Source organism: Nicotiana tomentosiformis, chromosome 9 (assembly GCF_000390325.3).
Source record: "Nicotiana tomentosiformis chromosome 9, ASM39032v3, whole genome shotgun sequence".
NCBI lineage: Eukaryota > Viridiplantae > Streptophyta > Magnoliopsida > Solanales > Solanaceae > Nicotiana > Nicotiana tomentosiformis.
The window spans coordinates 73,531,301-73,547,503 of NC_090820.1; the positions used below are offsets into that span (position 1 = coordinate 73,531,301).

Below are 16,203 nucleotides of genomic sequence, written 5' to 3' on the forward strand. Positions count from 1 at the left end.
ATAACATTAAAATAATACAATTAGTATTTTGTCATACTAAAATACTGGCCTTTACCTATTATAATAAATAGTAATGTTACTAAAAAAAAGATTTTGGCAAATAAAAAGAACTTTTTATTACCAATTGAGAAATCTGTACAATCAAAAAAAAAAAAAAAAACTTAACTGAATCTGGGCAACAGCCCCAAGCTCAATCTCAGCACAAAATCACTCATTCAATTCTTCCAGTCTACACTTCCTCGCTACTCTTCTTTTTGCTACTGAACGCTCTTTGGTTTCTCTCTAACCACAACAAAAATGGTAAACAGTTGCAGCCAGTGTCAATCTGAAGATTTCTGCATTTGAACTCTTTCCCCTTGCATTTATATTTAGTTTATGAGTGAATGTCTTTGAATACCTTGCCATAATAGTACAGTAAGCTTGTCCCACACTTAATTTAACATTTGAAGAACTAAAGTGGGAGATAATATATTGGTGCATGGTTTAATTTACACGGGCATTTGGATAGTCTATTTCTTCTTGTATTCATTTTCCCAAGTGCTACCAGCCTTGAAACAAAAGTCCACTTGATTATTGCATACTCCTCTTAAAGCAATTGGGAATTTCTTTATCGTTTATAAATCAGTTTCTGCTTCCATTAGGTACTTTAACTTTTTGCCTTCAGGCTCTTCAATTCTTAACAACTTGTGTTGAAGCAATTTCCCACATACTTCTACATATGCGTCCACTTCATCCACGTACAATTTATCCCTTTTCTTGCATAAAAGCTTACAAATTTGCTGCTCTATTCCAACTAGTAAAGTTTTACCCCCAAATAGAACTTTTATCATATTAAATAAACTGAATTTTACCCATTATAACAGTCATGGGGACGTAAAAAAGGAACATGACTTTATAGTTATATATAGTGAGTGAAACTTTTAGATTTACTGCTATAGTGTGGATCAAATTCAATTAATATTCTAATGTGAGAAAAGATAATTTTATGTATAGTAACTGAAGTTTAATTATTTTAATATATGACAAAACATATTTTTTTGTAAAACTAATCCATTTACACCTAAACTGCAATCAATTTTTACATAGTTTAACTGATATTAACATGTTAGTTACCTCAAGAATTAAAATTTCTGATCCATACGACTTTTATCGTTGCATGTAATTAACTTTGAAATTTAAACCTCTTTACCTTTAACAGGCACCCAAGAAGAGGCAGCTTGTTACATAAAATGGTTGAAACCTGGGACAACAACAAACTACGTTAACACTAAAGTTTTCTGTAATCAAGTTCCAGATTCAACTAGATTATTTGAGACTCAAGTGATGCCACCCCCTAGCGAGTTCTGTTCAGGCATGGGTAACAAGGTTTTCTTCTCCTCATGTCACAACATAGATAATGACCTAAGTAAATGTCATGTCCTTGTCAAAAAAGCCTCCTCTGCCACAGCACTTGGTATACTCTTTCGATCTTCTATATTCAGAGAGGTTGCGAAGAATTCAAATATTACAGAGTATGCAACTGGGATATTCTATGATGGACTTTTAGATGCCTCATTTCCATTTGGATTTTCTTCTAATCTACCTTATAAAGCAGGGACAATAACTGCTGACTCATCTCAGGAATCATATTTATCTTTTTTTCAGATTTTCCCGCTTATTTTCCTCAGTTTTACACTTATGTGCTCTGTACAGAATAAATACACACTGAAAAGTCGCTTCTTCAATCCTGCTCCGTCTCTTCTTTTCTCTGCACACAAATCTGAATCAACAAATATCCATGGTTCGGGTGCTGAAAGTCCGAGAATTTACGGTTCTCTTAACTAATCAAATTGTTCTATCAGGCAAGTCCCCAATACTCTAATTCTTCTTGCTCCATTTTGTTTTTGTTGAGTTGCTTCATACATTTTTTTCATTCATAGTTGATGATTCAGTTTTCTGTTAGCATTGTATCTGAACGATGAATTTAGAACATTTTAAAGCTGCAAAATTGGTTTATTTTTTGTACTAATGTTGAGTGAGGACCGAGGATGAATTTTTAGTTGGATGATCACGCCCAACTCTAATCCTAAACCACAGAGAACTAAGGCTTAACTAACGATTCAATATTGTTAAGAAATACAAGTTTAAATAATTTTCTAGTTATAAAGATTGTGATTTTTATTTATAACTAATTAAATAACAAAGATTAAAGCAATAAAACTATCAACTAAAGATATTAAGGGTTGGAGACAAGATTGGAAAGGTCTAGGGTTATGATTTCCCCAATCGCCTACGTCTCCTATAAAGTCGCATAAGCATTCTCTACCGATGTGAGCATTTCGGGTGTCGTAAGTCTCTTCCGAGCAACTACCACAATTTACTATATGTATTCTCCTGAACTACGCTAGATGTCATTAATATACCGCTCACTAAGATCGCACCAAATTTCGTTATTCCTAAATCCACCTTTAAACCCTCCGTATTGATTCCTCACATACGTTAGGAGTGATGTTATTCAACAACTACCTATATATGTACTCTTTTTCAAGCAATACATACTAAATAGGCACAGTCAATTGATGGACATTCAATCAACAACAATAATCACATAGTTGAACAAGTAGAAAAATTCAGAGGCTCAATTATATAAAAACGTAACAAGAATTCATCCTCCAAAAGGTTCCATCAAAACTCTAGATAAGAAATTAGCTACTCATGCTAGTATGCACACATACAACACTAGAATCCATAAGAATGAAAAATAGGAAGAAAGAGGGGAAAAACGTGAAGTTGAATTCTTCTCCTTGCTCCAAGCGTGTTCTTGCCTCCCCAAACTCTTCTCTCCTTCAAAAAGTGGCTAACTCTCATAGTTATATGATTTAGGGTTGAGTTTGGGCGAATTTAACTTCTCCTATTTTAGATTGGAAAAGGGCTTCCAGTTGCTGATTTCTTCTGCTCTGGTCCCGGTCTGGCAAAGTGAACCTCGCTTCGCTGTCTGAGACTTTTCTCTTCAGATATTTTTTCACCAATTTTCTCCTATTTGATCCTTTTCCGTGCAAGTTCGTTACACATAAGACACACTTAATGTGCAATTTTCACTTCAAAAATTATGTGATCTCCCACAACTCACATAAGAAATAATATGCAAACATACTAAAAAATATGCATTTTTTACGCTTTATCATCACCTCACACTTAAACTCTTGCTCGTACTCAAGCAACTTAAAATTAAGCACATAAGAATTAATCACAAGAGCCGAAAGATGAACCTCGATGTCAAAATAAAGTTGCATATATTCTGAAGGCATATAATCACAAGAATCGCGAAAAAAGTACTCAACGCAAATGCTCCATCTCTAAGCCACAATATAAAATATGTAAAAGTATAGATACCCAAGTTCCCCCCATTTCATTATTAGTTCAAAAAGAAAAAAAAAAGAAACTCAGATATTTGGGCTCGATTATAGTGATACTTTCTCTCCCATGACTAAAATAGCATCACTCCGCCTTTTTCTATCCATGGCTGTTGTTCGCCATTGGCTTCTGATTAGTGTGGATTCTATCCATTAATTAGTACCTTTTTGCTTTAGTTTTAGTCCGAAAGTGTTGATTCTTGTTCATAAATTGCAGGCATGTTGGAGGATTGGACATTAACAAAGAAAACTAACTCAAAGAGGAGTAATCCATCTCAAAAAGGCAAGAAGGAGCAAAGCAAGCCAAAGTGCGATCCGCAGAAGAAAGTGTGGTCCGTAGAAATACACCTACGGCCGCAGAATGGACACCTGAAGTTTCAGAGGATTTTGAAGAAACATGGTCCGCACTCTTAATTGTGCGGCCCCAAAGCAAGATTTTTAAAAGTTCAGAGAAAGTGTGTGAAGCCTTGCCAAAGTGCAGCTGCAGATGGAATTCAGTGGCTGCAGAATACCTCCAATCTGAAGAAGAGAAGAAAAGTGCGGACCACACATGTAATTGTGCGGCCGCAGAACCTTCAGAAGGGCATTTTTATCAGCGAATTTCAAGGCACTCTAAATAGATGGGAAACACTTTTTTAGGGAAAGTTTTAAATTGTAATTAGCTGTAGCGATTATCGTTTGCTATTTTTGGAAAGTTGTGACTATTTTGGGTGAAGAATCATTAGTTTTATCATTTTAATCTTAGTTTATGGCTTTAATTATTTCTTTTTCTTTGTTTTCTTCACTTCCTAGCATGAGTAGCTAGATTTTCTCTACGGTTGTGACCCAACCCTAGTGTATAAATCTTATGGGTTATTAAATTTAGAGCTTGTTTATGATTGGGTGTTTATTATTCAGCCTTGTTTATGTATTATTTCTAGAATTAATGGTTGCTAACATTGATTCATGCCTATTTGACTTGGTTCTTACTTGATAAAGATGAACTTAGTCTAGAAAAACTCGGCTAACAAAAAATTAGGCTATTTAAGATTTTTGGCTAGTCTAATTAAAGTGTTTGAACTAGAGATAGGGAAAACCCAACTTGAGATCATATCAATTGTTTGAATTGATACCCAATTGGACTTGAGAAAGCCAGTTTGGGAATTACCACTCTATAACCGAGAGATATTGAGTGGGTAGTTGAGAGTTGAGAGTTGAGAGTTATAATACACCCCGATCAACAAAACAAGCATTAACGTGATTTACCCATAAGGTTAGCACCTAGGCGAATGTTACATCCCTAGGCCTTTTCCCATTTGATTAAAAACATAAAAAACAATTACTCACTTTCTAGTTTCTTCTACAAACAAAACAACAACAACAACAACAACAACAATAACAACCCAGTAAAATATCACTAATGGGGTCCGGGAAGGGTAGTGTGTACGCAGACCTTACCCCTACCCCGAAGGAGTAGAGAGGCTATTTTCGAAAGACCCTCGGCTCAAGAAAACAAAAATACAAAAGGAAAAAAGGAGACAATATTAGTATCACCACAACAAACATATGAAAAATAAAAATACCATAAAATCAAGAAGAAAGATGCAAAGCAAAAGTGATAGCTAGTAAATAGGTCTTGCACTGAAAAGCGACATAGTAAGACACAACATTGCCACTAGCTATCTTAGACAAAAACCCTACCTGGCTAGTCCCACAATGGTACGAAGTAAGGCAAGACTCATCTACCTCCTAACCTACAACCCTAATACTCGACATCCACATCTTCCTATCAAGTATCATGTCCTCGGAAATCTGGAGCCTCGCCATATCCTGCCTGATCACTTCTCCCCAATATTTCTTAAGCCGCCCTCTACCTCTTCTCATGCCCTCCACAACCAACTGCTCACACCTCTATACCGGAGCATCTAGGCTTCTCCTCTGAACATGTCTGAACCATCTACGCCTCGCTTCCCACATCTTGTCATCAATGGGAGCCACGTGCACCTTCTCCCGAATATCATCATTCCTAATCTACCCTAATTATTTTTTTCTAATTAGTTTAAATTTGTTAGTGTGAATTTTAGAATTAGAAAAAAACACCTTTTGTTAGAAGCACAACTTAGTTGCTTCACGTACTCTCATCAAGTATCTACCCTAACACCCCTTACAAACTCCCTATGAAATTCGACCCCGACTCTTGCTGGGTACTATAATATCAACGACTGCTTTCACTCATTATTAAGTGTGGACTAGACGTGGATCAATTTTTGGCGTCATTGTCGAGGAGTTTTGACAGTGTTAGCTATATATTTGAGTGTGTTTTTGAAATATCTTCTTTCCCTTCCGTGTTACTAATTTGTTGAAGAAATTATAGGTAAAAAATGGCGAACAATGAGCTTGAAAATATGCCATTAGGTGAGTTGGACGGCGAGGAGGAACAACTAGATAATGTACTTCAAGTGACACAACCGAATCATCGAGGACTGGGTCAACAAGATAACGTGCCCCCACCACCCCCACCTCCACCACCACAACCACAAGTAGCACAACACCAGATTTTGCCCAATAAAGGTTATGCAAGTGCAATAACCCCCCTCGCATTAGGGCAGAAAACTTTCAAATTACCAATGTGATGCTCACTTTGCTAGAGCAATGAGGCTTTTACACCGGTGCGCCAAAGAAAAATGCCTATAACATTTGAAGGGTTTTGTGGATACGTGTTGGTTCAGCAAGCAAACGAATATTTCCGAGGATGCTTTGAGGCTAAGGTTGTTTCCCTTCTCTCTACAGGGTAAAGCTTTAGATTGGTCGGAACGCTTGCCTAATCATTCGATACATACTTTGGATGAATTGGCGGCAAAGTTTATTGCTAAATGTTTCTCTCCCCGGCACATGGCTACTCTTAGGGATGAAATATTAGCTTTCAAGCAAGAGCCCAATGAACCGTTGGATAAGATTTGAGAGAGGTATCGGACAATGGTGAAGGAGTGACCGAATAATGATATGACCGAAAACAGGATCCAATAAACTTTCTACCGTGGTATGAATATTATGAACCAATGTGTGGTCAATCAATTAGCCAGTGGAAACTTTATAACAACACCTTATGTGGAGGCATGTGAGATTCTTGATGAAATGGAGGAAATATCGTCAGCTTGGAAATCACAAGCCAATATTCCACAAGGTGATCCCAACATGATTCACCTCCATAAAGAGTTGCAAGACCATGGGAAAGCCATTGCCGAATTGACAACAACCATGACTCAACTTTCAAAGGACCAACTTAATCAATTTCAAGCACCTAGGCAAGTTCATGCTATGAAAGGGATAAATGTGTTGGTTACCAAGAAGAGGACCAAGGGTCCACAAATGCAAACCCTAGTGGAAAATTATGTACAAGATGATGGTGGTTTTAATCGAGATAATTCTTATCATGAGAAAGAAGAAGAGGTTCAATATGTGAACAATTACCAAGGGCAAAGGAACAACTTTCGAGGCTCCAATCAATAATAATGACGACCACAAAATAACCAAGGCAATTGGGGTTCTAACAATCAAGGGAATTGGCACCACAACAACAACCAAGGAAACTGGGGAGGCAACAATCAAGGTAGTTAGGGAAACAATTAAGGAAATCGGGGGTCGGGTTTTCAAAGGCCCCTAATGTATCAACAACCTAGCAACCCACCTCTTTATCCTTCACATGGTTCAAGTTCTTCAAACAATGTGATGGGATGCATTGATAATATTTTTAAGCAAATGATGGAAAAGAATGCCGATTCGGATGCCCAACTTGCCTCACATAACACATCAATCCATAATCTTGAAGTTCAAATGGGGCAAATATCTCAAGCTCTTAATAATCATCCTAAGGGTGCACTACCAAGTGATACGATGGTGAACCCAAAGGGTGATAACAATACGGGGCATGCTATGGCGGTTATCACAAGAAGTGGAAGAGGCTGGAATGCACCCACCTCAAGTGAAAAGCAGCTTGTGGATGATGACCAAGTCATATAAGAAGAGGAAATCCCAAATAATGATGTTCAAGAAAATGATGAGGTGCAGATTAACATTGATGATAGTATGGAATAGACTCAAGAGGAGGTGAACCCGTCTAGGGAGCACATCATTGACATACCGGAGCAGGTAGTGCAAAATGAAAAGGCACCATTGTCCAAGCCTACACCTCTCTATCCTCAAAGACTTTCCAATCAAAATGGTGAGAGACAATTCAAGAAGTTCATTCAAATGATGAACAGTCTGTCTATTAATGTGCCATTGGTAGATGTTTTGGAACAAATACCCGATTATGCAAAGTTTATGAAAGATCTTGTCACCAAGAAGCGGTCAATAAATTTTGAAACTATCAAGGTCACTCATCAAGTGAGTGCAATATTTCATTTCATGGCTCCTAAGTTGGAGGATCCTGGTGCATCCGGCGGACTTTTTTATTCTAGATTGTGAAGTTGATTATGAAGTGCCTATTATTCTTGGGAGACCTTTCCTCACTACGGGTAAGGCTCTTTATGATGTGGAAGCCGGAGAACTCACTTTTCGTGTTGGTGATGAAAATATGATATTCCATGTGTGTAAGTCTATGCGGCAACCAAATAGCAATGAGGTGTGTTCTTTTGTGGACTTGGTGACCGATATTATTGGTGATGATACAAGTGCTAAAATAAATGTTGGAAGCTGTTTTGCTCAACTTTGATGATAACAAGATGGATGGTTTCATGGAGTGTGTGAATTCTTTGCAAGGAATGGGGTCGTACAACTATGCACACCGAAAATTATCTTTGGATCTCAAGAATAGGAAGACCACCCTCCTACAAAGCCTTCAATTGAAGAGCCACCTACTTTGGAGTTGAAGCCATTATCTCCACACCTTCGTGTGAATTTTTTGGCCCTTGTTCTACTTTGCCGGTTATTCTTTCCTCTTGTTTGACTAACGTGCATGTTGATTCCACATTGGTGGTGTTGCAAAAGAGTAAGAAGGATATTGGGTGGACTTTGGCGGATGTTCGGGGTATAAGCCCCACATTTTGCATGCATAAGATAAAGTTGGAGGATGATTCTAAACTGTCCATTGAACATCAAAGAAGACTCAATGAGGCTATGCTAAAAGTGGTCAAGAAGGAGATTATCAAGTGGTTGGATGCCGGGGTTGTCTACCCTATCTCCGATAGTTCATGGACCTCTCTGGTTCAATGTGTCCCAAAGAAGGGGGCATGACGGTTGTTACAAATGATAAGAATGAGTTAATTCTTACAAGAACTGTGACCGGTAAGAGAGTTTGTATGGATTATTGTAAGATCAACAAAGTCACAAGGAAGGATCACTTTCCACTTCCTTTATTGGACCACATGCTCGATAGATTGGCCGGCCGTGCTTTCTATTATTTTCTTGATGGGTACTCGAGCGACAACCAAATTCTTATTGCTCTGGACGATCAAGAGAAAATAATCTTTACATGTCTTTATGGTACTTTTGCTTTCAAGAGGATGTCTTTTGGTTTATGCAATGCACCGACGACTTTTCAATGATATATGATTGTTATTTTCATGGATATTGTGTAGGACTACCTTGAAGTCTTCATGGATGACTTTTCCGTGGTTGGGGATTTTTTTGATGATTGTCTTGCAAATTTGGACAAAGTGTTAAATAGATGTGAAAGAGACCAATTTGGTGCTCAATTGGGAGAAATGTTATTTCATGGTTGACGAAGGCATTGTACTTGGCCATAAAATCTCAAAGAATGAAATTGAAGTTGACAAGGAGATGATTGAGGTGATTTCTAATCTTCCACCCCCAGTTTCGGTGAAGGGTGTGCAGAGTTTCTTAGGCCATGCGGGTTTCTACCGGCGCCTCATCAAAAATTTCTCTAAAGTGGTGAACCTATTGTGTAAGATACTCAAGAAGGATTAAAACTTCCATTTCAATGATGATTGTATGAGGGCTTTTGAACAATTGAAGCTCAAGTTGACAACCACTCCTATCATTACTGCTCCAGATTGGAGCTTGCCTTTTGAACTCGTGTGTGATGCAAGTGACATAGCGGTTGGAGCTATTTTGGAGCAACGTATCAACAAAGTTTTTCATCCGGTTTACTATGATAGTAAGACCATGAATAGTGCCCCTGTAAACTATATCATTACGGAGAAAGATCTCCTTGCTATTATATTTGAAATTAAGAAGTTTCGCTCGTACTTGATGGATGTCAAAGTTGTTACCCACGCTGATCATGCGGCGCTTCGCTACCTTAAGAGCAAAAAGGAATCTAAAGCTCGGTTGATGAGATGGGTACTCTTGTTGCATGAATTTGATATCGATATTCAAGACAAGAAGGGTAGTTAAAACCAAGTGGCGGGCCACTTGTCTTGTTTGGAGGAGGAGGAGAGGCCACATGATGGCCTTGAAATCAATGACAGGGGTTCTTTTGGTTCTAGTAGTAGTGATTTTTCACAACTAAATGAGCTTGAAGTATATTTGTCGTAGCAACTTGAGGAAGTGAATTCCGACGGCACCTTTAATATTTTACAATGGTGGAAGGACATAGAAAAATACTTTCTGGTTCTTTCAAAGATGACCTGAGATATTTTTAACTATTCAAGTTTCAACAGTGACATCGGAGAGCGCTTCAGTCAACCAAAACGTCAAATCGTTGATCATACAGTGTCTATGAGGGATAGCTTGGAAAAATCAGTACTTTTCAGAGATTTGATCTGTTCAGAAAGAACAAAATTTTGGACTTGCTGAATCACAACCAGAGGTAGACGAAGCTTACGAAGAAATGCTAGCTGAACTTGCTGAGGATGCTATTTCGCCCGACAATGGAAGCGGCAATGACCAAGCTATTTTTTCGCCACCATCAACGTAACTTCTTCCGAACCTTGAAGGATTTATGAAGTTTGTAAGAGATAGCATGTAACTTGTATGAACAAAAATTAGTATGTATTATGTAACTTGTATTTTTGGCACTTCTTGATTAGTTCTTTTTTCTTCTCAATTATGGTATTAGCACCTTGTTGTGCTCATTCCATAGGAGGGGGAGGATGGAAGACTAAGAAAGATATTGTCATTTTTTTTATTACTATAATAAAATTACAAGGTATTGCTTTGAATATCTTTTTACAATATTTTTGCCTTTAAATTTGAATTAAAAAATTAGGTCACAATTCTATAATAAAATTACAAGGCAGTGCCTTAGATATTATTTTAACATCCTTTTGTCTCTAATTTCTATTTAATTTTTAAAAAAATAGTCATTACGCCCATTTAGTTCGTTGGGACCGTGGGCCCGGCCAATTTAGCCCGGGATCATGAATGCGTGGGCCCGGTCCCGAGACGGTACCTACAAAAAATACGTTTAGCCCATTTATTTTAGGATCGGGACCGCGGTCCACAAAATCGGTCCTTTTGGCCCGTTTAGGGTCCCGCCCGACCCACTTGCCACCCTTATATCCAAAGATGGAAAAGAAGAAGAAAGAAGAGCCGACTCATCCATTGGCAAGACAAATCGCCATAATTGATGCAGCTTCCATGACCCATGAAAGTGGATTCCACATAAATCCTAGAAACTTCAGGAATTTACTTGGGATAATACATAATTACCTATTGTGATTGTTCCACTTTACTAGATGCACCCTTATACTTTGCGAGGGTCCTATGATCCCCGATTTTGTTTGAACTGTAATAAATACCACATTTTGAGATAACCACCACTTTCAAGGAAATCAATGGATGACACGCACCAACCAGCTTGCTCCACGTCATTTCTTTTATATTATTTTTATTTTTGTTCATTATTTTAATTTTATCTTTTTATCTTTTTGCTTTTTTGGGGGCCACCTTCTTCTCCGATGAGCTCAAACTTGCCAAAGATTTCCTCTGGCAGAACTCCGTCTTTTCTAACTCAAGATTTCTTGGAATAAAAATAGAAATCAATCAAAGCCCATCAAAAGTATTCCAAATCATCACCAAAATACAGAAAAACTCAAGAATTGAAATCAAACTTGACACCAAATTAGAATCACATTTTCTGGTAGAACAACAAAAGTTTTTTGACCGGTGAACTTCCATTGTTAATCTTTTCCAGATCTCTTTATTGTTCTTGCCTGAATTTTTGAGTTTTCGAAGAACAAGCCTTATTTTTACTAAAATTCGAATATTAGTCAAGGATATTCCATCCATTTAACGATAAATTTTCGTCAAGCCCACCTCCATTTCAGATCTTCTCAAAGGGAAAGAAAATATTTTAACCCAAAAAAATAAACTTGAGTCATGGTGGATCTATTTTATATTTTGGATCTTCAAAGTTGTTACGAAAAAAGAATAAAAAAGAAAGAAAAGAAAGAGAAAGAAAAAAGAAAAAAAAAGGAGAAGGAACTATTGTGAAAGTTTGGAGATGAAATGGAGAAGGAGCTATAGTGAGGGAAATGACGGATAGCAGAAGAAGAAACAAGAAAGAGAAAAGAAAAGGAAAGAAAGGGAGAAAGAGAAAAAGAAAAAGATTAATGAAAAATGATACTTTTGAAGGATTTTTACGCGATGTCATCACGTACAAAACACATCAAGTGTCACGTCAGCCAAAAATATGATATTTATTACAGTTCAAACATAGTCAGGAAATCTTAAGTTACAACATATATTACGTATTATTATTTCAGCATTTTTATCTAAATATATAAAAAAATTATTTATAAAATTAATTTTCATACTTATAAATGATTTTCATCAGGTCGGATGTAGCTTATTAGCTATTTTAAATACAAAATATGGATATATACCTAAAATACTAAAGTTTTAGCCAAATGTATAATTATTTAATGTTGGAAATTTTAAAGACTGAACTTATTAAAAATCAAAATTTGGATTTGCTTCTATTTTTCACTACTTATATTTATTAGCTACTTTCGATCAAATAAGCCAAATTAACTTATAATTCCAAAGACAGAGCTTTACATAAACAAGATGAATTAAGAGGAAAATAAGAGAGAAATGTATACATACTTCTCCTCAAGCTTATTATAACAAAAAATTTGAAGTCTCCTCTAAGCATCTTGAGAAGTAAGCCCCTCTCTGCTACAACTCAGATTCTGAAAAATCTCCTCTAGTGGTACGTTTTCCTGTTGATAGAAAAATGCAATTACATACAGCCAACAACTAAAAAAATAATTACTTCTCTATCAGATAGGATATTGGGTTTAAGTTACGGGTCACACTTATGGACTGATCCGGCCCACATATAAGAGATAAGGCTGATGAAAGTTAATTATCAGTGGAGTTTATTAACTCACATAAAAAAAGGAAAAGTGCCGCACGATTAAAAAGTAGTTGGAGCGAGGAAACAGAAAAAGTTATTGGCAGTTCTCCTCATCTCCTCTTCTCTATATATTTCTCTTCAGTACAAAGATTCTCCCTGGCAAGAAAAAAGATAGAACACAGTAAACTTTAGGCATTTAGTTTGTGAACAAAAACTTTGTTTTCTGGAGATTCAAAATACAGACTTGTGGCTATTATTTTGGTAGTGAGTTCAAAAAATTGCAACTCTGTGTCCGCTGCGTTGTTGACAGGTACACTAATGTTGCTCTCGCTCCGCGATTATTGAACTATCAATGGTATCAGAACCTGCGTTGTTTGCTCGTAGTTGTTGATTGTCTCAATGTAAAATACTGTGTGAGAAGTATCTTTAATATACTGTTCGTTGCAATTTTATTTTTTGTTGCACATTAACAGATTGTGAAAAGAATAAAGAACTTTGGAATAGTAGTCGGTATCACTTTTCTTGTTGAAAGAGAGTTCAAGATTTTGAAGGACTTAATTTTTGTATGTGTGTTTGCAATTTGGGCGTAAACCGACATTGATCTTATTAGCTTGCACAATATGTGGAGAACATCAGTGGTGTGTCCTACTTTCATAAGAATTTTATTCTAGAAATAAAATTGAGAGAACATAATATTGGAAGAACTTCTTTTAATTGTACAATTGGAATTGGTTTCTAACTCTCAATTCGAAATAAAATAGAAATAGTTGTTTCCCCAAGTATTAGTTCATGACTTGAGTTAAAACAAGGACTTACGCATTAGTTCGAAGATTTACGTCTTCCTACTGCTAAATAGACAAATATTTTCTTATCTTGGTTATCCCAGTTTCATAGAACTTTGTTTCTGGGAGTATTTGATTGATATTATTTGAAGTAGGGCCTGTTTTTGTTAGTTCTTTTGCCCACATGAAAGGGTATTTCAAATTGCAGAGAACTTAATTCACTTATATAAACTTTGGGATTTGACCTGTCAGTTTTCTTTGTCATGTCCCTCCTTGCTTTTCTTATTATTTTAAGATGAAGAATTGCATGTTGTTAACAGAAACACTCCTACAGAATGGCTAATATCATGGATTTTGTGTACGGTACCCGATTTTACTATTTGACCGAGATCGGGAGGTTGCATCGAAGGACGACCTCGTAACAAAACAAACTGAATCACGAGGATAAGGTACCGAGTTCAGAATCGAGGTACCTGTCGAGATCGAGGCTAGTAGCGATCGAAGCCAAATAAGACAGACATCGAGCAAGATCGAAAATAGCATAATAACAGAAATGCGAGATATCCGTGACAGGTCGAGTATCATGGCGTAAATCTCGGTGACTGGTCGAGGATCATGGCGTAAATCTCGAAACGGATCAAATCAGAAATGGTTAATTAGCTAATCATGAGATTTCCTTCTGTAATTAGAGTTATACCATAAGTCGAATTCTTCTACTATATAAAAGGGAGTACTAACCATTTGTAACATATACTGATGACAGATATAAAAGCAATATAATTCTCTTCCTCGTGGATACTATTGTTCATCAGCTTGTTATACTTTAATTGTTCTTGCATCAACCAGTTCGAGGGTATCCAAACTCGAGGGCTGAGTTCCATTCTAATACTGGTTTGCTTTACTTTATAGTTCATTTCTGTTATTAATCCTCATATTTATCAATTGGTATTAAGTGAAATCACGTATCCTTAAAACCAAATTATAAGTTTAATTGTTATCCAATTTTAAGGGTAAACAGTTTGGCGCCCTCCGTGGGGCTAAGAATAATAGTGATTGCTTAATATTGATTCTGATAACACACACTGCTTTACACTTATTCACGTAAGAATCTTTGTTTTCAGGATAAATATGTCAAACTCACAAGCAACGCCTACACATGGTGACAATGACCTCGGATTTCACGGGGAAAATGACAATATAGCCGCCCTAGGGATCGAGGTGCCTCAGGCTGACCTCGAGGAAGCACCAATTGCAAATCTCATCAATGTCAGTTCACATGTCGCCCTAAGTGCAAATTTGGGCATTGATCCCGAAGGTAGCATACGTAGGGAAGTTCAATCAGGTGGTCGAGGTGCGCAAGGCGGCGAAGATGGTGGAGTTAGCCTCCAATTGATATTCGAAATGTTACAGGCTCAACAAGTTGCTATAGCACAACTACAAAATCAGCACCGAACACCGAGTAGGATCGAACCAGAAGTTGTTCACAGGACCGAACCTATGTTGGAAAGGTCGAACGCTAACGAATCGGGGACTGATCCCCCTTAATGAAAATGCTCGAGGAGCTCACTAAACGGATTGAGTCCGGAGAAAAGACAATCGAGGCAAATAACAAGAAAGTAGAGACATACAACTCCCGGGTTGACCAAATACCGGGGGCACCGCCTATTCTAAAGGGTATGGATTCAAAAAAAATCATACAGAAGCTTTCCCCCCCAAGTGCGGCTCCAAAACCCATTCCAAAGAAATTCTGAATGCTAGAGATTCCTAAGTACAATGGAACCACTGACCCTAATAAGCATGTCACTTCTTATACATGCGCAATAAAAGGGGATGACTTGGAAGACGATGAGATTGAATCTGTTCTACTGAAGAAATTTGGAGAAACCTTGTCGAAAGGAGCAATGATATGGTACCACAATTTGCCGCCTAATTCTATTGATTCATTCGCCATGCTTGCAAACTCTTTCGTAAGGCACATGCCGGAGTAATAAAGGTTGCGACTAGGAAGTCGGACCTCTTCAAGGTGAAACAAAAAGGCAACGAAATGTTGAGGAAATTCGTATCTCGGTTCCAGATGGAACGCATAGAACTACCACCGGTCACAGACGATTGGGTTGTTCAAGCTTTTACTCAAGGTTTGAACGAACAAAGTTCGGTGGCATCACGACAGCTAAAGCATAATTTAATTGAATATCCAGCAGTAACCTGGGCCGATGTACATAATCGGTACCAGTCAAAGATCAGGGTCGAGGATGATCAATTAGGGACCCTTTCCGGCTCCGTTTATCCAAACAGGCCCGTCGGCAGAACTCAAAGGGATATCGGCAGAGAACCCCGGTCGAACAGAAATCGGTATCAACCATACAACGCAGATCATAGAAATAGCGGCCCATGATGCAATCCCTTTTGAAATAATTGAAGGAACGATCGAGGACAGAGCTCTCGAGGGATCATGAGCAAAAGTGTCTTCGATAAACATGTCGATCCCACAGAAGCACCACGATTATCAGAATACAACATTAGCATCGATGCATCAGATATTGTGTCAGCCATTGGGAGAATCAAAGATACTAGATGGCCCAGACCCCAACAAACCGATCCATACCAAAGAAACCCCAATCAAATATGGAAATACCATGGTATACATGGTCATAAAACCGAAGACTCCAGACAACTAAGGGAGGAAGTGGCATGTCTATTCAACGAGGGTCACCTTCGAGAATTCTTGAGCGACCGAGCTAAAATCCATTTGAGAGACAGGGATGCAAACAGGAAGAACCACAGC

At 37.6% G+C, this 16,203-nt stretch overlaps 1 protein-coding gene and 1 long non-coding RNA gene across 2 annotated transcripts; both read left to right on the top strand.

Moving 5' to 3' along the window:
- Positions 1–7,034: 7,034 nt before the first annotated feature.
- LOC138898977 (uncharacterized) lies at positions 7,035–7,838 on the top strand. The gene is made up of 2 exons (XM_070185087.1): positions 7,035–7,382; positions 7,467–7,838. The coding sequence occupies exons 1-2, from the start codon at positions 7,035–7,037 to the stop codon at positions 7,836–7,838; spliced, it is 720 nt and encodes a 239-aa protein (XP_070041188.1).
- A 4,423-nt stretch (positions 7,839–12,261) lies between these two features.
- On the top strand, positions 12,262–14,226 carry LOC138899560 (uncharacterized). The gene is made up of 2 exons (XR_011411268.1): positions 12,262–12,946; positions 13,739–14,226. It is a non-coding gene; the product is annotated as an uncharacterized lncRNA (long non-coding RNA).
- The last annotated feature ends 1,977 nt before the right edge of the window (positions 14,227–16,203 follow it).

What these genes read in the sequence shown, in the direction of transcription:
- LOC138898977 (XM_070185087.1), top strand. Translation starts at nt 7,035, where the DNA reads ATGTATCAACAACCTAGCAACCCACCTCTTTATCCTTCACATGGTTCA. An exon ending in AGCTTGTGGATGATGACCAA is followed by an intron (nt 7,383 to 7,466) that starts GTCATATAAGAA and finishes AGTATGGAATAG; the next exon opens with ACTCAAGAGGAGGTGAACCC.